The sequence below is a fragment of the Pipra filicauda genome, unplaced genomic scaffold (genome assembly GCF_003945595.2).
Source record: "Pipra filicauda isolate LSUMZ 115617 unplaced genomic scaffold, ASM394559v2 scaffold150_size2825430_pilon, whole genome shotgun sequence".
Classification (NCBI taxonomy): Eukaryota; Metazoa; Chordata; class Aves; order Passeriformes; family Pipridae; genus Pipra; species Pipra filicauda.
The window spans coordinates 2373648-2401069 of record NW_024103996.1 but is presented as its reverse complement, the minus strand read 5'-3'; the positions used below and the strand labels follow the sequence as shown (position 1 = coordinate 2401069).

Genomic DNA, 27422 nt, shown 5'->3' with positions numbered 1-27422 from the left:
CAAGCAGCACAAACATGATCATTGTGTGGATGGTCAGCCTGGGGTGAAATGAGTCCAACCTTCATTGCTCACCCTTCACTCCCAGACTTTGTACAATCCAACATATTTCCTTATGGATGGACACAACACTTTTGTTTGGTTGGTTTATTAACTCCCACAAGAGCTTATTACAAAGTTCAGGAAATGATACTGGAGGATAAACCATTTCACTTCCAAATGGGAGTCCAAAGGAGGACAACCAAGATGGTGAAGGGCCTTGAAGTGTGAGGACACTGAGGGCACTGGGTGTGTTCAGCTGGAGAAGAGGAGACTGAGGGGAAACCTCACTGCAGTTAAAACTTCCTTGGGAGGGGCAGAGGAGGGGCAGGAACTGATCTCTGCTCTGTGAGGACCAGGGACAGGACCCCAGGGAATGGCCTCAAGTTGTGTCAGGGCAGGTTTAGGTTGGATCTCAGGGAAAGGTTCTTCCCCAGAGGGTGGTTGGGCACTGAACAGGCTCCCCAGGGCAGTGGGCACAGCACCAGGGCTGCCAGGAATGTTTGGATGATGGTCTCAGGCACATGGTGTGACTCTTGGGGATGGTCCTGTGCAGGGCTGAGGGTTGGACTTGATGATCCTTGTGGGTCCCTTCCAACTCAGTGATTGTGTCCCTTCTGTGATTCTGTGATTCTGAAACTCTGTGCTGCTTCAAAAAACAAGACATGAACCATCATTAGCTCTGTTTTTGTCATCTTCTCTGTCTGCTTTTTAAAGCTTTTGCACGTAAAGCAGCCAGAATCACTCCCATATTTTGAGGCAGGTGACATTTCTCTATCAGATGTTCTAGTCATTGATGACTCCAGTAATGCTCTAATTATGTGTAGTGAGTTGTCTCTAAGTGCTGTATGAAAACACTCCCTGCATCATTACCCACCTTGTTGTTTACTAAATGTCTTTTATAATCCTACAGGGGCCCAAATGAAGGTTGTGTCGGTGATTGCAATCGGAATTTCTATTTTTAGGGACTTATAATTCAACCATTTATTTTCACTTCAGGCTGAAATCTGCCATACTGATTCTCAGCTGAGACTAAATTTAATTACTAAATTTAACAGAAAAGTTCAGTGTGGCTTATAGAGCTCGAGTGTGGCTTTTTTAACATTAAGGGAGGCAACATTTTCCAATATCTTTTCTTTTTAGCAGACTAGAAGACTTAAAGGAAAGATCTTAAATCCTGAGGTGCAGATTTTAGTCTAGATCATAGAAGGATAGAATGGTTTGGGTTGGAAAGGACCATTAAAGGCCATGTAGTTCAATCTCCCTGCAATGAGCAGGAACATCTTCAACTAGACCAGGTTTCTGGTCTTCTACATGTAGGGACAAGAGAAGGGGTGTGAACATCATCTATCTGGACTTTTGGAAGGTGTTTGACATGGTCCATGGTGGGTTTTTTTGCCACAAATCTGAAATTCCCACTAATATTTACAAATTATTCCATTACACTCATTTTGAGGGGAATAACACAATGTTGCTTTGGGTCCTCAGGAATTATTTCATTTGTGGTACGTGTTGCTGGCCTTTTTGCAAAGTGATTGCAATTGAAAGCCTTTAATTACTCAGAATGAGGTTTACTTTTGTTGCCTCCCATGAAGGTATAAAAGAAAGAAAAGGGAATTTCTAGAATAGAGTGTGTCATTTTCACACTGTGCACAGATCACAAGCTTAACTCTGAGCCAAAATTATTTTTAAAAAAATGACTGTGTCAAACATTCTGTATTTTTTTTTTAAACCCAATTTTGAAAAATCCCTAAATAGGTGGAAACGTCGATTAAATTTGTGCTGTGATGAAAAGTTTTATTATTGCCCTACTCCAGCTCCACAGCAAATCTAAAATAAATTTACAACAATTTAATCATAACACAAAGAAGTTATGAGTTTTTTTACAGACATGCACAAATATGACTGGCTGCAAAAGGATGTGTGTTGCTGGTGGAGTAATTAGAGTGGCAATTTGACACATTGGCAATGTCTAATATTAGTAATATTTGGTCAAGTGTTATAAACAAACTAGAAATAGTCTGGAAGGATCATGTAGTGGCTGACTCAGCAGTACATGACTACAGAGTAAATTTTTGGAAAACTTGATGTAATGTCTCTTAATTTTGCAAAGGAATTGTGAGGTGGAGGATTTCCACTCGTAAAGCACTGCTATGGTGACCTGGTGGGAGCCATTTCACATGGGGAAGAACAACAATATGTGCTGAATCCCATGGAATGAGAGTGCTCTGGAGAATTATCCAAGACCAGAGACCAGCAGGATCTCTCCATGACAGTTCAATGCCCTTTTGAATCCACTCTGCCATTCAAAGAAAGCCATGGCTGGTGATTTCATGTGGGAAGAGATAATAAATATAGTAGGAAAAGGGAAAGGGAAAGGGAAAAGGAAAAGGAAATGGAAAAGGAAAAGGAAAAGGAAAAGGAAAAGGAAAAGGAAAAGGAAAAGGAAAAGGAAAAGGAAAAGGAAAAGGAAAAGGAAAAGGAAAAGGAAAAGGAAAAGGAAAAGGAAAAGGAAAAGGAAAAGGAAAGAGGTTCGGAGGGGAGGGGAGGGGAGGGGGGGAGATGGGATATTGGGAAGGAATTGTTGGCTGTGAGGGTGGTGAGGCCCTGGCACATGTTGCCCAGAGAAGCTGTGGCTGCCCCATCCCCGGAAGTGTCCAAGGCCAGGCTGGACAGGGCTTGGAGCAACCTGGGCTAGTGGAAGGTGTCCCTGCCCATGGCATCATCAGAACTGGATGATATTTAAGGTCTCTTCCCGCCCAAACCATTCCATGATTCTATTAAAGAGCTACTATAGTTTTATTAAGAGTTTTCAGTAAGTCAGTTAAATTACATACCAGATTAAATAATTTATTTAATTATCCATCTTAAATTCTAACCAGAACTTTCAGTCATAGCCCTCAAATTTAAGCACTGCCCCTCTCATCCTCCCCTCCCCCCTGAATTATGCAGGTTTAGTTTTCTCCAGTGACTTGAGTAATAACATGGTAGTACATTTTACAACAAACCTTCCATTATCTCTTTGTTTGTTTGTTTCAAAATAGATTTATAAAAATGTTTTTCTGAGTGTTTCCAATTACAAGAGAAATCTGTACATCGTGTGGGTGCCTCACATAATTCACCCAATAATCTCAGCAGTCAATTAAATTTTAAATGCTTCTCCATTAAATACTTATTTTACCACAGTAAATAATTTAATGTGTTTTCATTTAAAAGTGTCTCACATCACAAAGTTTTCAATCTTCTTTTTTTTTTTTTTAATAAAGTCACACCATCCTACTTCTTGAAACTGAAATAAAAGAACTTCTGCTGAAGGATTTTTTGGCTGGTGCATTTGCTGCTGTAACTCTGCACATGCATTTGCATTTGCCATGTGAGTAATATGGAAAAATAGAAGGAAAATAAATTAAAAAGCAAACCCACAAACCTGAGATCAATAGATAGAACTGAAATGCACTGACATTTTAACAAAACCCTGAATCAATTCGTATCCTGAGTTCCTATCCAAAATGTGTATCTACTTATTGTCACAAGTGGTAACAACCAATATAATTCAAATCATGGAATTCCTCTGATGGACTTGGATAATTATCCAGACCCATCTCCTTCAGTGACGAATCTTTCTATGCTTGTTCTTACCAAATAATGCCCTTAACTTTCTGCTGACTTTGTAAAAGAGAACTTCGTTGTAACATAAATATCATTTAAAAATCACTGATCTCTGGGAGTTTCCTTTTATAAACAGACTGAAAGCTGAGGTTTCTGCAACCAGAAATCTGCCAGGTGACTTTGGTGACAAAGTGGGAATGGATGAGAAAAATATTTAGGGAAGAGTGGGAAGGATATTTTTATCATAGGATTCTATGATGACTATAAAATATGAAATTTTAGAGTGAAAAGACAGTACTGCATATCTGGTATCATGGACAGCATTTCTTTAGCAACTGAATAAGTTGGTCTTAAATAAATGATGCATGTTTGGGTGTGTCTACAACAGGATGGGGCAATGCCAGCACAGAGGATTGTCCTTGTCTGGAGCAGATCAGAGAATCCCAAAATGGTTTGGGTGGGAAGGGACATTAAATATCATCCAGTTCTGATGATGCCATGGGCAGGGACACTTCCACTAGCCCAGGTTGCTCCAAGCCCCCTCCAACCTGGCCTTGGACACTTCCAGGGATGGGGCAGCCACAGCTTCTCTGGGCAACATGTGCCAGGGCCTCACCACCCTCACAGAATTCCTCCCCAACACCCAATCCAAACCTACCCTCTTTCAGCTGTTCAGGATAACCAATTTTATCACCACCACCTTTGCCCGTTGCATGACTCCAGGACAAACACAAATATTTTCCTCTTGTTTTTCCTCATTTGTGCATCTGATCTAGAGCACTGGAAACCTGGACAATGCAGGACTGCAAAAATTCTAACACACATCCTTCTATAAGCTTGGAATTGGTTGTGGCACATGGAACAGGACCCTGCCCATTGAGATGCCTTTAAATATCCATAGGCCCTGGCCAACATAAAACTTACAAGTCAGGGTGGGAAAGGTCAACACCAAAGAGTTACTGGTGCTGATTGTTAACAGACTTTTGGAGTTAGGTAAAATGGACTAGAAAATATTTTGCAGTCAAATATGTGCTGGGAATTAATTTCATACATTTATCTCATTAATTTCATAGCATGAGTTATATTTTCTGAACATCACTCTTGGGTATAAAGTGCTTATCCCTCCATCATTGTCTTCTCATCCCCTTTTTTGTCACAGGCCTCACCGGCCTGGATTATCATAAACTCTTTGGAGCTGGATAAGTGTTTGGACAGCATCCAGCATGGTGGGACTGCTCTGGATTGGAGCATTGTCACTGTGAAAACAATACTCCATAGCAATCATGTGCAACACATGGAAAATTACGATAAGAATTTCTTTAAAGCCCTTTAATGAGACAGGATTAGGAATAAACTGTTGTCCTGCAGAAAACGTTATCGAAACTTCATGGGTATTGCAGCAACTTAAAGGAAATTGCTTATTTCTAATTAGCTTGTATTAATTGAAAGCTTTTACTAAGCTAGTGCTACATTAAAGGAAAATCTTTATGTTGCCATTCATAGCCGTTGTCCTTAGGCTTTCTCCTATGGAATAACTGCAGAGGCTTAGAAAGCATCGTTTCAAAACACTTACTTTAAAAATATTTGGACTTAAAAATAAAACAATGTTCCCTGTAGACAAAGCAGAGGAATTGATGAAAGGACGTGTCTGGACAATGTCCCACTCTGTCAGCAGAAGGGTGTTTGGGGAGAGGATTATATCCCTGTCTAGCCCAAAAAACCACTGCTGGGCAGAACTTTGGAATTTCAGGCTTGATGATGTGCATCAAGCAGCAGATTATTCTCTTACACTTTCTACACTTAGTAAACACTTTGCAGTACTCCAGGTGGAGGAACACAAAGACATCAGCAATATTTTTGAAAAAAACCTTCATTTATTTATATTTTTCTTCAGATTTTATTGGTGTTGGCCAAAGAACCGCTTTGGAAATGAACAGGTTGTCTGACTGGATCATATCCTCTTGTGTTTGCTTGCCCTTTGGTATCTTTTTAAAACTAGAGACCTTGGCACTGTGGTTGAAGATTCCAAGGTTAATTTTCACTTGGTTGGTGGACATCAGAATTTCAGTTCACCCAGGGATACTCTTGGAGTGAAGGCTGTGGCTGGGATATTTTTCCAATATATTTCCTGCTTTTCTCACTGCTTTGGCTGTGGGGGGGAGTTCTGCACAAATGGGAAAGCTCATTTTATTCTCCTCTCATACAACTAAAAATGACCTTGTATGGTAGAAAATGCAGCTGAGGAGTGAAAAAGGGGCAGACTGAGGAAGCAGTTTGTGACAGATGATGCTTCTGTAAAGACTGAAACAAACTGAGGTTTGAGGTTGCTCAGAGAGTACAGCTGATGAGTAAACACTGCTAATAAGTAAAGTAAATAAGTATTTGGCTGTATGGGAGTAAATAAGCTTTACAGGATAATCCCAGACAAGGTTTTAATAGTTTCTGTGTGCAGTTCAGTATGCAAGAGGGAAATAGGAGAGAGCTGATCTAAACACAGCTCCTGATTCACACCACTGTGTCCTCACAGCTCCCAGGCACCTCCACCCTCGATGGAAGCTCTTGCACAGACCATCCCCTGTAGTGACAACGTGTTTTCTTCAGCCATTTCTCTTCATTTCTCCTGTGTCCTGGCTGGAATACCTGCCCAGGCTTCCCCCAGGTGTCACAGTGGCATGGGATAGGCAGAGATGTCCATGTCCCTGTCTCTGTGCTGTGTCAGGGGCACATAAAACAACCTGACGAAACCCTGGTGTCACATAAAACAACCTGACGAAACCCTGGTGTCACTTGTCCTGAGAATTCACTTCTTGGCCATGAACCTCCCTGTTTTGGTGGAGAGATGAACTGATGGCACAGGAGGAGGCTGTGCCCTTCCTGTGGGTTAAGCCAACAGAGCAGGGCAGTAAATCTGTCCCAGTGTATGAGAAATGTGTATTAACTGCTTGATTTCAGCATCTCTGAACTCCAACTCTGCATTGCACCATGTCCATGACTGAGATCTGAGCAAGAGGGGTGGCATCCTGTTTTGTCCCCTCCACCCTCCTGCAGAGGTCCTGAGGAGCGGGACCTGAGCAGCTCCAGCCCAAGACAGCTCCTTCCTTACATCAGTCACCTTGCTGTTTCTCTTTCCCAGCAGTGCCAAGTTGCCTCTATCAGATCCTGAGTGCCAGAACAGATTTTGGGAAGTTTTCCATCTCTCTAATTAATTAAAAACAACTTCTGCAACACTGGTGTTGGTCTGGGTTTGTTCATGATAAAAGCCAACCATTGTCTCTTGAGTGCTAAAATGGAAAGTGTAGGTGTTCAAATGAGAACAAATGGAATGGTTTGGGTGGGAAGGGACCTTAAAGATCATCCAGTTCCACCCTCTGCCATGGGCAGGGACACCTTCCACTAGACCAGGTTGCTCCAAGCCCCATCCAACCTGGCCTTGGTCACTTCCAGGGATGGGGCAGCCACAGCTTCTCTGGGCAACCTGTGCCAGGGCCTCACCACCCTCACAGTGAATTTAATCCTTACATCTAACCTAAATCTATCCTCTTTTAATTTAAAACCAATCCCCCTTATCCTGTCACAACAGTTTGGTGACCAAGGCCACACAGTGTTCTTAGAGCAAGGAGACAACCTTGGTTGGGTTTCCTGAAGAATCCCTTACCTTGATGAGCAGAACATTTGGTTTGGTGGAATAAGGTACTCTACACAAAAATCGAGCAAAAGACAAATGGATCCCACAATGAACGAGAGGAAATAGGACACAAAAGTGAAGTTGTGAGTGCACAAAACAGGTCTCTTCCAGTTGTTTTCAAAATGCTCTGAATATAAATACAGAAGCACCACAGGGCACCTCCAAACCAAATAAAACCTCACAGAGGGTGTTAAATTAAAAGCAAACATGAGCTATAAGCCCTTTAGCTGAGCATGGAGAAGTGGAAGCTCCTGCTCTGGACTGCAGCCAACAGGCACGAGGGGTGATGGTCCATGTGCTGTCCATGGAATTGCAGAACACACCATGGAGAGCCAGTGGGTCACTGCTGCATAAACTTTCATGCATCCATTTCATGTGCTTTCCTTCCCGTGCCTGCCATCACACAGAGCCCATCAAATGATGAAAACCGTGGATTTAGGATTTTGCTGGTTTGGGTTTAGTGTTTTGGGGTTTTTTAATTTTGTTTTTGCTTACACATAAAATAATTGTAATAGTCCTTAAAAGCTGGTTTTCTCCTCTTTAGCCACCTGCTGTAACAAGCATGATCAGCTCCAAACTTAGTGGGTTTTTCTTCATTATTCTGTATATAAGGGAAAAAAAACCACAATCAAGAGACCAGAACTGAACTTTTTGGGGAAAAACTTCTCGGCAGAGACTTCCTACCTGTCTCACTCCAGTGGCAGTGTCGTGATTGATAATGAATAAGTTATAAATTCCATAAATACTTAAATTTTTATACAGCACAGTCATATTACAAGCAAAAGGAATGATTTATTTCTATTCTTGGATGCTGCTGCCATGTGGATTCCCAGTGAAACAGGGTCTGGGGCTGTGGTTTGTGCTGACAAGGAGTGAGCAAACTGCTGAGCTCTCTTCTGTCTCACGTCCTTGATGCAGGTGGCCACATCCTTGTTTCTTTCATCTTTCATAACACAAAAGGGAATGCGGTGGGAACACACTGACTGTCTTCCAATGTGGGAGATCTTGCACTGAATTTACAAAGAAGACTTTGGAGAGAAGATTTTGTGTTTGCTTTGTCACGTCCTGCCTGGGTTGGCCCTTCCGCTGAAAGGTTCTGCTCTGTTCTTCTCCCACAACGTTCAGAAAACAGGAAGCTGTTGTTGTTCAAATCACTGCCATTCAAATCCCTTTCTTGACATTAGGAAATTACATTTGGATATTCTGCTGAAGTAAATCTTAGATCACAGAATCACTGAGGTTGGAAAAGACCTCTGAGATAATCAGGTCCACTCTGTGCCCAATCCCCACCTTGTCACCCAGCCCAGAGCACTGAGTGCCACATCCAGTCCTTCCTGGGACACCTCCAGGGATGGGGACTCTACCACCTCCCTGGGCAGCCCCTTCCAATGCCTGAACATCTTTTCCATGAAGAAATTCCTCCTGATGTCCAACATGACCCTCCCCTGGCACAGCTTGAGGCCATTTCCTATCATCCTGTCCCTTGTTCCCAGGGAGCGAAGCCTGACTCCCCTCGGCTCCCCTCTCCAGTCAGGGAGTTGCAGAGAGTGAGAAGGTCCCCCCTGAGCCTCCTTTTCTCCAGGTTGAGCCCCCCCAGTGTCTCCATTACTCTGATGTAACATGGATGTCTCCATCACTCCAGGCCTCCTCCACAGCTGTGACCCAACAGGTCGTGTCCCAGCTGGGAGGAGCAGAGGGGGTCAGGGTGGGCTCACCAGGGCATTTGTTTTATCAATTGCATTTTGTATCACACTGTGCCCCATCATCCCTACAGGCACATTATGATTCTCAGCAGTTACTCAGTTTTATGAGAAAGAGAATTTGTGGAAGAAGGTCAAAGAAGATTAATAAGGGACAAGATGTCTAATAACTACACAATGGTAGACAAAAATAGGAGAATGATCACTGCTCATACTGTGCTGTTTGATCTTATTACCCTGCATTAGCAGAATTCATAATTTAAAACTTTAATAAACTCTCAGCCTCTTTGGGCCGAGATATATGTTGCTGCTGGTTTTATTAGCTACATAATAGGAAGAAGCTTTATGCAAAGTAATTACCTTGCATAAGCAAACACCTAATCACTCCAGGAAAATTCTTATGAGGAACTAAAAGGGACAAAATCAGACAAACTGCAACCTTGAGACAATATGTTTTCACCTTCAGGTTTATTGCTGTAGGGTGGAGGTCACTTTGTCTTGGAAGAGATGTCAAGGAAATGGAAGGCTCCAAATATCAAAGTTCAAATATCATGGAATCATGGAATGGTTTGGGTTGGAGGGGACCTTAAAGATCCTCCCATTCCAACTCCCTGCCATGGACAGGGACACCTTCCCCTAACCCGGGTTGCTCCAAGACCCATCCAAATACAGGGCAGACATCACTCAAAAGCTGAGAGGTCATAATCTACTGAACTCTCTTTTTCTCTTTGTTCCTTTATGTTTCCTACAGCTTATTAACTCCTGATTATTGCCTTAAGGTGCAGTGGGTTATTAATTAATCCATGAATACCTGGCAATTTTCTCTCCTATTACACAGCATTTATATTTCTTAATATCCCTTTTCATGTCCCCCCAGCTAAAGCTCAGTTGTTGGATGCACCAAACATCTCCTCCCCGCTGCAGGTGCTGCTTGACTGGGACAGGTATGGTAGGGAGGCACAGCTGTGACAGCTCCTCTGCCTTTGGCACCTATGGACAGCAGCTCCTTCTCTCTTTCCCATCTTATCCCAATGAATTTGGGGCTCTTTTTGCCCCAAATTTTGCCCCACAGCTCCTTCTTTCCCAAATAGTGCAGGTGAAGGGGATAAGGAGCGATCAGCTGGGGCTGGAGAAATATGCTCTGAACCAGCTGTGGGGTTGGGTTTGATTTCCCTGTAGCCTCTCCCAGCACCAGGGGAGTGTAAGGCAGGTAGGCAGCAGGTACATCTCTCTTACTTCTAGCTTGTCTGTGGGAGAAGGACATGGAAGAGGATCCAAATCCCAAAGGGCAGGCAGTGAGTCTCGGTGCCAAGCTGGCTGTGCAGGGAGGCAGAGCTGGAACCATCAGGTTTGGAGCCAAAGCCAGTGAGCACCTTCACTGGAGTCAGAGGGAAGGATACACAGCATGATTTTATATTAAATCTGCAAAGCTTTAGCTGGAACAATCATTCCCTTGTTAGTAGAATTTGCCTGTGCTGGGTAATGCTCCTGTGTGCTGGTAGGGCAGGGACTCGCTGGTTTGTGCTGGCTGACAAATCCACCTGGATTTAAGGATAATGAAGGAGGGTCAGCAAAGACTATGAAATGATCATATTATTCAGTTTATAAAAGAAAACTGGGTGGCAGATGCTTGTCATGTCAAGAATGCTGCTGCCCTGACATGCATTGAGAGCAGCTGGGTAGATCAGCACATGAGGGGTTATGCAGAAAGTGTGGAGTTCAGTTTCCGTGCATTGTTTAACTTACTGAAGCTAATTCACTTTTCCACCTGCTACTTAATTTAATTTCCATGCATATCATGGCTGGAATACAGCACCATCCTGCCAGAGGTCAGGTGAGTATCTGAAAAATAAAATTACAGAGAACGCTGATTGCTTTATTACAGGTTTTACCACTTTGTTTAAAAAGAGAATAACTTTTGAGGGGATCATTGATGGTTTAAAATGATTTCACATTTCTAGAATAACAGAGCTGGTATCATGATACAAGACAACCATAACCTCTACGTGTCCTTGGAGAATTTCAGTGTTTAATTGGGGACAAGCAGAGCAATAAAAACCAGGAAAAGGTAAATCCTTTGCACTGACTCATATAATGCAAATATTTTCCTTTTGGGGCTTGAGTTACTCTGGGTTTAGATTTTACCAGAAATCTGAATTATGGTTTTTTACACATGGTGACGGTTTGGTTTTGTGTGAGTGAAAAGGAAAGTTTTAGAGAATCTATGATGGGGTTTTTTTTTTAACTTAAGTCTTGTTTTGTAAACTTTGGGGAAAAAACACCAATTAAGACCTTCTTAGTCTTTTAGATGTAAAGACATACTTTTCCCAGTTCAAAAGTTAGCTGCCACATTTCTCACCCTGAAGAGTTCTGACGCAGCTAAGAAAACGAAAGAATGGTGAATAACACCATGGAGCTTTAACAAGAAAATGTAAACTAGTTAATGGTAAGTAATGCAAAAGTCTTACACTGTGATAGTTTTCAGTAAAATGTTTGACTAATCCTTGGATTTGTGGGTTAGAGTGGGTTTGCACCGTGGTTTGAGCACCCAGAATATGTGCAGCAAGACATTGTAAAATAAATACCTGAAGTTTTGGCTTTAGTTCCATATCTCCCATAAAATGAGAGATTATTTTTGTTGGTTTAGCTATGGTGAGTGATCTGATATATTTGCACAGGTGATATCTGTGCACAGACACTGTCTCTGAGTTTCTTGGTGCTTAAGACAATGTGTTTCTGAAGGTCATGGAATCACGGGTTGGTTTGGGTTGGGAGGGACATTGAAGATCATCTTGTTCCACCCTCTGCCATGGGCAGGGACACCTTCCACTAGCCCAGGTTGCTCCAAGTCCCGTCCAACCTGGCCTTGGACACTTCCAGGGATGGGGCAGCCTCAGCTTTCTGTGGGCAACCTGTGCCAGGGCCTCACCACCCTCACAGGAAGGAATTTCTTCCTAATATCCCGTGTAAATCTCCCTTCCTTCAGCCTAAACCCATTCTACCTTGTCCCATCACTACGTGGCCTTGTGAAAAGTCCCTCTCCAGCCTTCTTGTAAGCCCCCTTTAGGCATAGGAGGTAATCAAAGCAAGAATTTTCTCCATTCAGTTTTTGCAGGCACCCAGCACCAGTCCTGTGTCCTCCCTCCTTGGTAGCCCAGGTGTGTCTTGAGGGACTCCAAATCAGTCCAGAGCCCCCATCCTCTCTCACTGGGAATGTAAAGCAGCCCATAAGTTCTCAAGCATCACCCCAGGGTTGTTCACTGCAGGCTGCCCTGTCTCTGGGGAGATGGATCACCTCTCCATGACACCCCATCCCCTCCGTCAGCACAAGAGCCCGGGCATTCCTGAGTGTGCTGCAGCTCTCACACCACGTTACACCAATCCATCACCACTCCAAGCTGGTGCCCTAATGATATATTAGTGTAATAATCTGAGCAAGGCAGTCCAGTGATCTATTACTCAAAAGATGGCACCATTTATGGGAGGAAGGTTCCAGGAAGATATTCAGTATAATTACAGCCTGCTGGCTGACTTTTACCAGTAAGAAAGTCAGCCAACGTTCCCAGTGGATAATGGGAGCTGCTTTCTGAGCCCCGCTTGGAAATGTTGGTATTGAAAGGGGGTTTTTGTTAGTGCAGTGATTGTTCACTCCTGGCCCATTTTTAATTTGATCATTTGGTGGAAAAATCTATATATCAGTCCCTCTAGAGACTGCCATGGGTTCCTTAAAGTGATTTATTTTTTTTAGGGCCATATTTCTATTTCTGCTATTTTATGCATGTTCTTCCTCAGTTTTCTAACCTGCATTACAACAATAAATAAAATAATTATTTTATGTTATAAAAATAAATATTTATATTCATTAATATCACCTGTAATCCATCCTCAGAAACAGCCCTCATTTGTTTCACTTCCAGGCTGTTCTGTGGCACTTTGGTACCTTCCCGGTGCAGTGTCATATGAGTCAGTAAAAATTAAAATAATTTTGCTCTCTCATTTTTTCATTGGTTGGAAGTCTTCTCATTACAGGAAGAAAATAATATTTCATATTTATAATGAGCACCATACTTTTGCACAGTATAATTTGCCCTGTTAAATCCCAGCTTTGTGAATCTCAGCTCATCTTGCCTTTTTAGAACCACAAATTAATTGTATCTCATGAGGACGAATTTAAAACATTTCAGTGAAGAAAAAAACTGCAGGTTGTAGAAAAATTAGAAATAGAAATTAGCCAGTGAACAATAGTTCTTTTTATCTCTCTGACTTCTGTGAGTCAGTGAATCCCATTTCTGACGTGGCTTAGAGAGGCTGGAATACTGCAGTGTGAGGAGAAAAATAGAGCTGAGGCATCACCTAGACACTGAAGGGCAATAAAGTAATTAACCAGCCTGGGGGTGGTTTTAGTCCCTTTCATTCTGAAAGTTTTTTTTCCAAAGAAATGTATGAAATGATGTTTAACATTATAATATCTATAACGATAATTAATATCACTGGTGCTTCTGTCCAAGGCCTGGCCGTGACTTTACAGGCGATTAATTCCATGAGGTTGGAAGTGTTAGTCCCATCCTTTATGCAGAGATCCAAGGAAAAGGGAGCCTAATTGGCTGAACCAAATCCATTAAATAAATGGGAGGTGGGATCTGTGATTTTGAACTGTGTTTTAGGGACTGGTACAAGATGATGGAGCAGGAGCTGCCCAGCAGGAGACGGATCACTCGGCTCCCCACCCTGTGATGCCCCTCTCCGGAGTGTCCATCCCTCCATCCCACCTTTGTGCCGGGATCTGAAGCAGCACAACAAATTGTCTTGTACAAAGACGGGTGGGAAGAGTGTGAATTTGTCACTGTGGGGAAGAGAAGGTGGTGCTTTGAAGGGAAAAAATAGCCCTTGGGGAGTTTAGGAGTGAGAACTTGGGCTTTATGTAGCATCAGGAGCTTACTGCACCTGATGCACAAATATTTTTCTTAGTGATAACATCCTTCATTCCTTTTCTGTAAGAAAGGTTTCACTGAACAACTCATTTTGTATTTTCCTACCAGTTATTCTGGATACAGGAAAACATGGTCTAAAATAAATAAATCTGTTGTGCCAGAAAGCACGAATTCTCCTCAGAGTGAAATCACAGACCTGCTGAACCATGAATAGGATTTCAAGTTGATTTTATATCACTGGATTATTTGCAGGAATTACTGTATTTGTGTTACAACGTGCCTCAAATCAACATTATTTGTTATTTAGCTTTGTATTTTTATTTTTATTTTTGAACTGCAGTGCAAAAGGTATCTTTAAAAAAAGGCTGTAAAGAGAAATGACTTTTTTTTGGGATTATCAGCAAATTCTGTGAGGTATAGTTAAAATACTGCTGGTTTGGTCCTTGTGCTCAAAGTGCTGAACCTGAGCATGATTTATGATGATAATATATGAGGAACACATCAACAGAACAGGAAACTTCAATCTTGGCTGCAAACCTTCTCTTTTCCAGATAATTTTCCTGTATGATACAGAAATTTCCTGTGTACATTTTTTGTAATGATATAAATACATTTTCATTTACATTGCTAATATAAATACAAGATTTCTGCATTATATATGTGTTTATCAGTTATATCAGTTGCCTGTTACAGCTTTTCTACTTTCAGATCCTCAGATTAGGCAGCAATAGCTCTTTAAAACGTGCAAAACAAGTGCAAAATGTTATGTCAAAATTTCATTGAGGCTTTGTTAAGGGTCAAATAGCTTTGCAGAGCAGCAAAGACAGCTTTGCAAGGAAGCAAATCCCTCTTATCCTGTATCAAATGCAAGGCAGCCACCAGCAGAAGGTCATGAACTGAACAATATTAGCAATATTCTGTGCCAATGAAATGAGGTTGGATTTATTGCAACTGTTGATTTGTTTTTATACCTCTTGAAAAATCACAGAATCATAGAATGGTTTGGGTTGGAAGGGACCTTAATGATCATCTTGTTTCAACTGCCATGAAGAATTAAATGAAGAGTTGAAGGTGAGTGGCTGAAAGTACAAACACTGCAAGCAGAATTTTTTTTTAAGCTCTCAGGTGATCAGTAAAATTCTCATGAAATTTGACTCAGTCTTGGGAAAATGGGTTAGTTTGGGCTTGAAACAACTGCCAGAGGTGGCAAATCCAAATACAGTTGCATGGTAGTAATGAAAGTGGAGAAACTACCAGAAAATGAAACTGTCTCCCATTTTTTAGCTCTCAAAAGAAAGCCAAGAGCCTCCAACCTTCTGTGAACTCTTCTCCCTCCAAGTGACCAGAGCGGTGTTTCCATGTGATGGCAACAACCCCGGGAATGCTGGTGCAGACTCATCTCTGCTGTAGTTTCCCTCTGTTGTCCTTCAGCACATTGTGCAAACTTCTGGACAGATCCTGCCTGCAGAGGGGAGCACAGCAGCAGGAAAAGGATGAAGAGCCAAGGATGCTCCAGCCTTTGGTGGGGTTTGGTAACCCCACCCTTTGCCTCCAGATACTTCCTGAGCACCAGCTGCGGGAATGAGGTCGGACTGTGTACAGAACACCACCAAAAAGATTTTTTTCCATTATTTCAGCGAAATTTGGGTGGAAATCAGGAATGTGGACAAGCTGGCATCCCTGGCTGAGCAGATATCCAGCTCTCCACTCTGCCCAGCTCCCAGCTGGCAACCTGAATCCCTCTTCCACTCTTTGACGGATGAGCTTCCTGGCTGGAGAAACAAATGTTTGTCCATGGTCCAGCACAGCAAGACTCAGCCAATCTGAGAATAAATCACTGAGCGTGATGTAGACACTCATAAAAGCCTCTCAGAACCAAAGCAGCTCCTCGAGGAGACATTCCCTGCTCTGTCTTTCCATTAAACAGGCATTTTGCAGTAATGAATAACCTACTTAATAACAAATGGAAAACACCAGCCCTGCAGAATCAATAATGGGGTTGCTTTGGGATCTGTTGCAGCATCAGATGATGCTCCCTGAACACTTCCCTCTCTGCTGCAGGACTCCCAGTGTGTGGTAATTTCCTCTGGGAAAACCACCAAGACAGGGACCCAGGAGAGGTGGTTGGGAATTTTGCGACAAATGTGATGTTTTCACTAAAGATGAAGAAGAAATCTTTAATCTTCTTTGTTCTTTTACTCACAAACACACGAAGTGTCCTGTTCTACAGCCCCCAAAAACCCTACCCCTGAGCTGTGATTTTCGTTTAGGTGCTGACCTCTGAAAGGTTTTTACTATTATTTGGGCCACATAGTCATAAACAAGCACCTTATTTACATATAATAAATTAATTAATTTCCATAAAATTAATAAAATATCATTTCTTTACATTTTTCCTCAATAAAAGCAGGTGGAATCCTGTTATGTCTGAAAAAGTTATTTTAAGTGGTTTTAGATATTTGTGAAAGGTGATAACCATAATTTATGAGTGTTTTTTGAGGTCACAGTATTAAAGCTGGCTGGAGTTTTAGGTGGAAATAGGTGAAACACAGTACCAGTAACATATTAAACACTCTGGTCTGAAAAATATACTGCACGTGTAGAGCATAAATCAGAGATTTTGCTAAACAACTCAACTCTCTGGAATGGAAGAAAAAAGTATTTAATTTAAAAGAAGGTAAATAAATCAATGCATTTTCCACTTCTTTTTTTTTTTAATATAGATTTTTTTAATATAGATTCCCAGACATTAGGGAAGGCAGGGAGAGCTTGCTGGAGCTGCCTCCTGGAATATTGCTCCTCTTCAAATTGCTGGTGAGTGATTGGGATCACCTTTGCTCCTTAATGAGGCTGCAGGGAATTTGTTTTTCAATACAGCTCCTTCTGAATTCCAGGTCTTGATCTCTGATCATTTTAATGAGAAAGAAAAAAATAAATGACCAAAGTCTGAGCAGTGTGAAGGAAAACTTAATGAAGAAATGTATGATCTTGTCATGGTGTGAGGATATTAATACTATTTTGTGCTTGTGCTTGTCAAGCTGGAATATTTTACCCAGAAAGGGGCAAAACTAAGCTCTATTTTTTTATATAAAAGCATCAGTTTGTATGTGCAGCTTATAAATTTATAAGGGACAATTTATATATGTCTTTGGTAAACTTAAGAAATGTTAAAACAAAATATTGCTGGTGGCTCCTCGTTTTTTAATTTTTTTTTTTTTAATGAAGTCCTCGTTTTCTTAAGCAGAGATTAATTCTTTCTCAGCTGAGAAAAGAAGGAGCTGCTTACTGAGGAATTAAACACACTCATTTAAGAAGATAGATGGGTGTTATATGCAGTCTTTGTTGCTACAGGCCATGTCTTCTCTTTTCTGTGCTCATCACTTGCCCAAAAGTTAATTTTCTGTAGTTGCAGCCCCTTTGCTGTTTTCAAAACTAATTTCTACATCTGCTGGTAAAAAATAGAAAAGGGCTTTAGGTATTTAATATGAACTGAAATATGAGAAATTTCCTGCAGACCATTTGTGAGCAACCCGGAGTAGTGGAAGGTGGCCCTGCCCATGGCAGGGGGGTGGAATTAGGAGATTAAATCACTTATATGTGGTAAATATCTGAGCTGTTCTAGTGAGTTTTATAATTTAACATTTGCTGATGCTAAAACCTTCTGTGTTTAGAACCATGGAATCGTTTAGGTTGGAAAAGAGCATCGAATCCAACCATTAAAGCACTTCCAAGGCTTTAATGTCCTCAAGTGCCACATCCGCATGTCTGTTAAATCCCTCCAGGCAGGGTGATTTCCATGGGCAGTGTTTGAGAACCCTTCCAGTGAATAAATTTTTCCTGATATCCAACCTAACTTTGAAAAGCCTTGGGTGGTAAAGTCTATGGAAGACCAGGGAGGAGCCTCTTTCACCCTAAATTCCCAATAATTGCAGAACATGAGCACTGATACAAAGTTACAATGTAACTGTAATGTCTCTTCTCCATCCAAGGCAAGCAAGTGAAATCTAAATTACTTGCTGTTTTTTTTCAATAAATGGAAGAGAAAAGCTTAGTTTTCGTATTTTTTTTTAAAAATAAATTAGAAACTTATTAGAAGTTTCTAAAAGAACACTATAGAGTTTCAAAGCTTTTCATTAAATAAGAATTGCTCTTACAGCTTTTGTTGATGGATGGGCAGGAAGAAAATGAACTGATTGCGTTGAATGTCAAAAGGCAAACTTTGATAAAGGTAGGAAAAAAAATAGGATGAAATCCAAGCCATAAATGCTCATGAGCAATCAGAAGAGCATATAAATGAAACAATTTAGCCATGTAAAGAATATGAATTCAAATAATCCGAACACAACACCTAAGGATTTAAATTCAATGCCAAAACCTTTGGTCTATGCAAATTCTATTATTTTGAGACACAAAAGGCTGAAATATGTATGTAACATTTCTCTTCTTGAAGCCATTCTTAACTCAGGGTCATGAAAAGGGGCTCCCTCACCTGTCAGGAGTTAGATATCAAAATAAATGAGAATACAGTGTGAAATTTAAATATGGCAAACCTATGGATTTGTCTGTCTTATTGGCTTCTTTTGAAGAGCATTATTTCAGGATTAAACCATAATTGCTGACTTTATATGAATTCTAATTTTATAACTAATTTGATTAATTGCCACAGACTGATTGACCTGGAAAATATCCATTTGTTACCTAATTATTGTCATTATTGACCTGAAAGCTGTAGCTAATATTTATTTATTTACTAATAATTATTATACCAAGTAAGCATGGTTGTATTGAAGTCAAAATAATACTCAGATTTCTATTTATGATGTTTTCTTTCTGTTTTGATAAACTCTGGATGCTTCATTTTAGATGACTTGGTTGCTCCTTCTCATCATGTGTTTGTATTTCACTCTCTCCACTTCTTATTTGAAATGAGAGGAGTTTATTCCAACATCTGGTATTTCCAGAGAAATCAAAGTGACACTTTTGGTGCAAAACACCCACATGTCAATCAGCTTCATCAGGAAAGTATTGAAGGCTTTGTTGAGGTGAATTATTGTATTTAAATCTCCCAACCAGCCTCTGTAAACTCCACTCCTTCAGGTTTACTGTAACTATTTTGAGTAGAGGAATAAACAGGGAATTTATTCCCACGATGCAGAGGAGTTAATCCATGAGGGATGGTGCCATGAGGAGGAACTGTGCTGCCTGGAATTCTTTTTCTTTGCCAGGACATTTTCAAAAAATGTAAGGTCTCAGATAGACTTGTAGTGATAAATAATAGAGGCTGGAGATAAATAATTGAAAGCTGGAGAGACTTTTGACAAGGACGTGTAGGGACAGGACAAATGGGAATGGCTTGGAACTGACAGGTAGATGGGATATTGGGAAGAAATCCTTCCTGTGAGGGTGGGGAGGCCCTGGCACAGGTTGCCCAGAGAAGCTGTGGCTGCCCCATCCCTGGAAGTGTCCAAGGCCAGGTTGGACGGGACTTGGAGCAACCTGGGCTAGTGGAAGGTGTCCCTGCCCATGGCAGGGGGTGGGACTGGATGGGCTTTAAGGTCCCTTCCAAGCCAATATCGGTTAGAAATCCGCCTGTCTTTCCTGCTGGCTCGCTAACGCACCCCAATTTTTGGGCTTTATGGCACAGAAGGGCGAGATGGGTGCCCGCAGGAGGAGGAGGGGGGCGGACACCCCGCAGCTCCCGGAGCCGGTCCCGGTGCCACTAGATGGCATCGCCGGCCCACGATTGACCAAACCCGCCTGCTTTTCCCTGGGAATGACGCCGGGATAAATCAGCGGCGCTCCCGGAGCTCCCAATCCCGCTCCTCAGACGACTCGTGCTTTTTGTCGGGCGTCGCTGGGAACGAGCGCGTCGCCCGAGAGATGAAGGATGCGAGGATGGAAAAGCTGCTGGAAAAGGTCCCGTTAAGCGACTGCAGCGTTTAAAAAGTGTATCAGAGACTTGCCAAAGCTACAACAGAGCTTGTGCCCAGAATCACAGAATATCCCGAGTTGGAAGGGACCCACAAGGATCATCGAGTCCGACCCTTAGCCCTGCACAGGACCCTCCCCAAGAGTCACACCATGTGCCTGAGACCATCATCCAAACACTCCTTGAGCTCTGGCAGCCTTGGTGCTGTGCCCACTGCCCTGGGGAGCCTGTTTAGTGCCCAATCACCCTCTGGGGGAAGAACCTTTTTCTGAGATCCAACGTAAACCTGCCCTGACACAACTTGAGACCATTCCCTGGGTCCTGTCCCTGGTCCCTACAGACCAGAGCTCAGTTCCTGTCCTTCCTCTGCCCCTCCCGAGGAAGTTGTAACTGCGATGAGTTCTCCCCTCATGCTCCCTTGACACGCTCCTCACCCTGTCAATCCAGGTGAAATGCTAAAGAAATGGAAAAAAAGGTTGTAAAAAGCCTCACATTCTTTAATAAGAAGTATTTTTTCTGTGGGTTAGAATATCATCAAGGAGTTAAATTATGTTTGGGTGTTTACCAGGGATTGCTGCTTCCTAGTAAAAGGTTTCCTGCAAAGCAAAAAGAAGTCAGCATTAATAAATATGTGGTTTTGTGTCCTCGGGTGTCAGCTCAGCTGAGAAGGGGACAATTTAATGAGCTCTCTGTGGGCTTGTAAATTGGTATGTTTGGAAAATATATGAAACAAATCCTCTTGTTTGCATGGTAGATGTCTACAACTTACACAAAAATTCAGCCAACCCACATGAAGTTTGCCACGAGGCACTAGACTAATACAAATAGTATCACTCTGCTGCTCTGCTTCAACATGATGGATACAAACACAAGTTACACCTTTCCCTGACACACAGACAAGCAATGCCATGGAAAACAAAACAGCAACATCCACAGGCAGCCATGCTGGTGATACCTGGAGGTCAATTTGCTGTTGGATATCTCCAGGTAATCACTGACAGCAGGGAAATTAAATAACTTTAATATTAGGGGTCAGGTTGTTTCCTGAGTTATTTTCATTGAAATGGAAGGAATGTTGCCCCTCACACTTTTGAGATTTGAAGGCAGATCTTCTATAAATATGCCTGCAGTAACTGATATTCAGATGAATACCTTGCCAATGGTATAAAGGTTCTTTTTAATTTTGCAACGTGCATATGTACTTGCTTACCTTTATCCCTTTTCCTGACCTGCTGGTAATTTCCTTGCTACATGATGAGGCTCTTGGGGTTATGAGATTTTGTTCATTCAATTGGAAGAATACAGAAGGTGGGATCAGCTGGGTCTGGTTTTCCCAAATTCATAGAATCACAGAATCCTAGAATAGTTTGGGTTGGAAGGGATCTTAAGATCATGTTGTTCCACCCCTTGCCATAGGCAGTTACACCTTCCACTATCCCAGGTTGCTCCAAGCCTCATCCAACCTGGCCTTGAACACTTCTAGGGATGGAGCAGCCACAGGTTCTCTGGGCAACCTGTGCCAGGGCCTCACCATCCTCACAGGGAACAATTTCTTCACAATATCCTATATAAACCTACTCTTTGGCAGTGTGAAGCCATTCCCCCTTGTAGTTTCTCCCCGTCTTTCTTGTGGGCTCGTTTCAGGTCCTGGAGGGCCACAATTGGGTCACCCCAAAACCTTCTCTATTCCAGGCTGAACAATACAAGTTCTCTCTCACAGCAGAGCTGCTCCCTCCCTCTGATCATCCTGGTGCCTCCTCCGGACTTGTTCCAACAGGTGCACGTCCCTCCTGTGCTCAGATCCCACCCGCCTGTTACTCCCAAATCCTCGCCGTTTCCCCAGGAACCCCCCCCCCTCCCCATCTCCCCATCCCCCGTGTGCTCCGATCCCGCTGCCCCCGCACCGTCCCGGCTGTGCGGGGCGGGGCGGGCCGTGCTGGGGCGGAGGGGCGGGAGGGGGTCCCTCGGGGGGTCCGGCGGCGGCGGGCGGTCCTTACGCGGTCCTTAGGCGGTACTTAAGCGGGGGTCGGTCGGGCCCCGCGCTGCCCCCGAACAATGCACCCCTTCGGGCCGCCCGCGCCGCCGCCGCCGCTCGCCCGGGACCTGCTGGATGCCGCGGGATGCTCCGCTCCCTTCCCGGCGCCCCGGCCCCCCGCGCATCCCGCCGCCAGCCCGTCCCTGTGGCCGGGCGGCCCCTGCTCCCCGTGCCCGCCCGCCGGGGCGGTGCTGCCGCCGGGCCCCGCGGGCGCGGGCCGGGGGTGGCCGGGGATGTCCCCGCTGTCCCCGCTGTCCCCGCTGTCCCCGGCCCGGCCGCCCTACTCGTACTCGGCGCTGATCGCCATGGCCCTGCACAGCGCGCCTGGCCGCCGCCGCACCCTCAGCCAGATCTACCAGTTCGTGGCGGAGAACTTCCCCTTCTACCGGCGCGGCAGGGCCGGCTGGCAGAACTCCATCCGACACAACCTCTCCCTCAACGACTGCTTCAGGAAGGTGCCGCGGGACCAGGACGACCCGGGTAAGCACAAGAGGGCACAGGCTTAGGACAAGAGGGCACGGGCTTAAGCTGCGCCAGAGAAGGTAGAAAGAAGGTAGGAAGAAATTCTTTGCAAAAGAGAGTGTTTGGACGTTGGAAGGGGAGGTGATGGATGATTGCCCAGGGAGGTGATGGAGTCATCATCCCTGGAGGTGTCCAAGGAACGACTGGACGTGGCACTCAGCGCTGTGGGCTGGGTGGCGAGGTGAGCATCGGGCACAGGGTGTATTCGACGATCTTGGAGTGAGTTGGATGTGGCACTCAGTGCCACGGTTTAGTAGAGAAGGTGGTGTCAGGTCAGAGGTTGGGCTCGATGATCTCAGAGGTCTCTTCCAACCTCGTGGATTCTGTGATCCTGTGAAGGGCACCCTCGGACGGCGGAAGCCCCGACGGATCCTCCTCTCTCCGCAGGCAAAGGCAACTACTGGACCCTCGACCCCAACTGCGAGAAGATGTTCGATAACGGGAATTTCAGGAGGAGGAGGAGGCGGCGGGCGGAGGGGGCCGGAGCGGCGGAGGCGGCCGGGGGCGGCGGCGGGGGCGCGGGGGTGGCGTGTCCCCCTGGCCCCGATGCCACCCTGTATGGCCGCGCCGGGGGCCAGCCCTGACTGGAGCCCCCCGGGCGCACCCAGGTACACTGAGGCACGAGAGAGGAGTACTTTTGTAACGTTTAAATGTAAGTTTTTATATAAAATCGATAATTACAGGGAGGTGCGGGAGGACGGGAGAGGTGTGGGTGCTGCCTGCAGGGCTGGCTGTGGATGCTGCTTTCCCTCCTTTTTTCACTGTCTCTTCCCACCACCTTGGAAAGGCTTTAACCTCCTGCCATGCAGGTGTCCAGTGTGGTTTTCTCACCTTTCCATGGCCAGGATTAAAGCAGAGTTCCCTGCCAGTCACAGCCCTCCTGGCTTGGTTCAGGAAGGTAAGTGATGGTTTTCAAGCCTGGATGTCCCAGATATGCCAGGAGATGCTCCGAAGAGACAGACTGAGAGGGCTGGAATTGTTCAGCCTGGAGACGAGAAGGATCCAGGGGCACCTTAGAGCCCCTTCCACTGCCTGAAGTGGTGCCAAGAGAGCTGGAGAGGGACTTGGGACAAGGGCCTGGAGGGACAGGACAAGGGGAAATGACTTCACACTGTCACAGAGCAGGGATAGATGAGATATTGGGAAAGAATTGTTGGGCGTGAGGGTGGTGAGGCCCTGGCACAGGTTGCCCAGAGAAGCTGTGGCTGCCCCATCCCTGGAAGTGTCCAAGGCCAGGTTGGATGTGGCTTGGAGCAACCTGGGGTAGTGGAAGGTGTCCCTGCCCATTGCAGGGAGTGGAACTGGATGGGCTTTAAGGTCCCTTCCAACCCAACCATTCTGTGACTCTCTGGTTCTATGACAGAGCCAGAGGGATGTTCCGTCACCCCAGCCCCTGCTCCCAGGGAATATGAGGCTGGCAAAAAGCTCACCCAGCCCTCCATTCCCTGCAGTGCTCCTAAATAAAAATCCTTTTTTTTTTTTTCCAAAAACACAAGCTCATCTTTGTGTCAGCCTGTGGAGCTGACAGAACTTGTACAAAGAATTCCACATTTAATCAAGCATCTCAAATTAAGCCAGGTCCCTGCTGAGGAGCTCCTTAATTGCTGGTTTTCCTGCTCATACCTTTGCCCATCTCCTGTGGGGAGCTTGGTGGCCTGTGGTGTGGGTGTTCTGGTGCCACTCGACCTCTGCCCCCAGCACAGCCCCTCACACACCCTGTGGCTTCCCAAGGCACCTGTGCTTGTGGCTGCCATAGAAAACACCTCGGATTTATCCACAGCATCTCATAAAAGCACTTTTTAGGAAGCTTTGGGAAAATGCAATGTGGCACCAATGGGCTGCAGCCACGGTGGTGAGGTCTGAGCTTTTTATTTAATACTTCAAATGAGAGGATTTTGGTCAACCCTCCCTTTCCTTATTAATACCTGATGTCTGCTCCCTGCTTTTGTTTTCCTCTTGTTTTTTGAAGAAACAAATATAAACTCTTGCCTTTCCTTCCTGGCTCTCTGTTTCTTCCTGGCTCTTCCTCATTTATGACCAAAATACATCTTTCTTAAGTAAAAAGCTAAAAATATTATTGTTGTTTCTTACAAGAAAATAACCCCAAATAGAAACCTGTATAATTCATTTTTTTTGTGCATTATAATGGGGCCGTGTTGACAAAAAAATGCTACATAAACTGTCTAAAAACCCAAAGCATTTCAGAGATTCAAGCTCCTGATGGAAGTGAAGATTCAGCTGTACAAGCCAAGTTTTTCTTGGCCCCAAATGTAATAAAGTATATTACAAAGTATCTGGTTTACAAATATCCAACTTCAGTAGATCTGGAGTGAAGGAAAGAGCAAACTGAACTTATCAGTCAATATCCTGTGTAGGTTTATGTAGATAAATTTATTGTTCATTAATTCCCTTTTTGAAAGAAAAGCATCATACAAGAAAAAAAATCACTTTTACATAAGCAAAATCTATTTTACATAAGCAAAAACTATTCCGAATAGACTTTTTAAAATATTTCAGACAGAATCTCTTTGTTCATGTTATTATTTTCCAGAGGTATCGAGTAAGAAGACATTTAAATTATAACTCTTGTTTCTTTTTTAAAGTGAGTAGGATTCTATCAGAGGGGTCAAGCTGCCTTTGGACTGTGATATTCATTCTCCAAGGCATGGGCACACACTTTTACACAGGAAGAGCCAGAGGAGCCTTTCCAAAACACAGTGAAGACACTGAACCTCAGAGCTGGGCAAGAAATGATTTCACTCAACCCACATTTTCTTCTGCTTCAGGATACGAAGTTCCAGATGCAACTTTATGAGCCGAGCTCTGTATTTTCACCTTGAGACTGTTTCTCCCGGGACAATATCCCATTGCAGGACCCTGGAAATGCAGGAAAACACAAAAAATGAGAACCCCAGGAGGCTGCAGGTGCTTCAAGCTTTCCCAGAACAGCCTTTCTTAGCTCACCTGGGTCCTGCTTTGGGGAAATCCATGGACAGCTCAGTGAAAGGATCCCATTCCATTGCCAGAACCTTTCTTCAGAGACTGTTGGTGATGATTCAATGTGTACATGGAGGCCATCATTTGTATTTCTTTGTGCTCCTGTTGTTCTCTAATTCTATTTTTGTGAGTTGGAAAAAAAAGGAGATTTTTTTAAATAAATCAGTCAAATGGAGCAGGGAAGTTGTAATCCCTGTAAGAAAAAACATGGCTTGAGGGAAGAACTGCATCAGGTAATGAGGCTCTGGGCTAATTGGGCAGTGAAGGCTTTAGTGGAAAAGGGTGATGGGATGCTGGGATGGGTGGGATCTGTGGTCCAGCCTTGCTTAGGCCAAATTCCCATGGAAGCCCAGAAACAGCCTCATTGGGGTGGGTTCCTCAGGAGGGTGAGAACAAGGAGCCAACTCAAGAGCTCAGATGAGGCTCCAAGGAAACCTGTCCACACTGGAAATGCAGAAGGGCTGAAGAGCTGGGCCTTTTCACTTGGGGAGTTAAATCAGATGTAAAAAATGAAGCGTCCCTAAGTGTGCAATGCCCCAGCAGTCTGTGGCACACACCCCTGCTGCCACCCACACCCTGGATGACTTGCCACTGTTATTCCACATCTATGTGAGCTCAAGAAGTCAAACATGAGTAAGAGCACAGGATGCTCTTGCAGTTAGATGTAATTTCTGATATCTCCTGATCTTAGATACATTAGAAATCCAATGGAGAGATCCTTGGGGATCCAGGGCCAGGAGTTGGACTCGATGATCCTGATGGGTCCCTTCCATCTCAGCATAGTCTCTGATTCTATCCTATAACTCTTGCTGGAGTTTAGAACATATTGGTGCCTCCTGTGGTGTCAACTCTGCAGGGATGGGTGTAGCATCAAGGAAACAGCATCTTTTCTCCATTTCCCCCACAATAAACTGTAAGCAGGGTTGAAAAGGCTTCACTAGTTGAGGGACTACCCAAAGAGACCAATAAATTGTGTTCATGGTTCATTTCACTGGAGAATTGGACTTATATTAATGTATTATGGAAAAGCTCAGGAAATAACATAATAACATAACAGCACTCTATGCTGTGCTTGTCACAGGGGAAGCTGCAGCACTGGCAAGAAAACATCAGCCTTGGTTCAATATTCAAGGATGAACCCATGGAAATGAGGATCTGGGCTGTTCCTTTATCCAGCATGATAGTTTTGATGATTTCTTTACTCTAGAGTAACACTGTGGCCTATATAAGAAAGAGAAGGGGCTGGCAAACACTCATAAATCATGTTTTTGGGAGCAGGCAGTGATGCCCAGAGTGCAAGATTAATCCATGGTGAGTGGTTGGCAGGTGATGTGCTGAACATTTAATTCTTGGGCCGTGGCTTGAGCCCAGCTTTAGGTCTGAAGCCAAGCAGGTTGGAGGGTTCATCTCTACTCTTAGCACACAATAACTGTCTTCACAAGGAACAGCCACTCATCTCTCACCATCCCTGGCAGATTTTCCTCCCAAAAAGGGCTGGACAAAGCTTGGCAGTGCAGAATGACCTCTGGCTCACAGGGGCGAAGGGGATTTTCATTGCGTGCAAACAGTGCCTGTGGGGTGTCTGCTGAATTAACTTGGAGGAATGGAAAAGAAGTCTGATGGCACATTCCCAAAAAAACCACGGGGTCTGTCCTTGCAATGCTCACTGGCTGGGCAGGGAAAGGCAGACAGTGGCTGAAAAGGAGAGATGGAAGTTTCATTTCTTAAGAAATTAGTCTGTGAATTATTTTACTGGGTTTAATTCCTTATATTTTACTCTTAGTTATATTCAAATCTAGTTGCAAAAGCAATAAATCTCTATTTTTAGAGTGATTATCACTTAGGAGGAGCCCATAATAAATGCAAACAGGATGTGATAAATCAAATTTATTTCTACTTTTGATTCAATTTTCCATCCACTCCAATACTTGCATGTGATTCATCCTTGTTAAGCACCATGACTTTCCTGTGCTTTACT

General features: G+C 43.9%; 1 protein-coding gene across 1 annotated transcript; it reads left to right on the top strand.

Annotated features, from left to right (window-relative positions):
• The first annotated feature begins 21945 nt into the window (after positions 1-21945).
• FOXI2 (forkhead box I2) lies at positions 21946-26435 on the top strand. The gene is made up of 3 exons (XM_039378929.1): positions 21946-22405; positions 22835-23099; positions 25051-26435. The coding sequence occupies exons 1-2, from the start codon at positions 21946-21948 to the stop codon at positions 23029-23031; spliced, it is 657 nt and encodes a 218-aa protein (XP_039234863.1). The 3' UTR covers positions 23032-23099; positions 25051-26435.
• Positions 26436-27422: the final 987 nt, after the last annotated feature.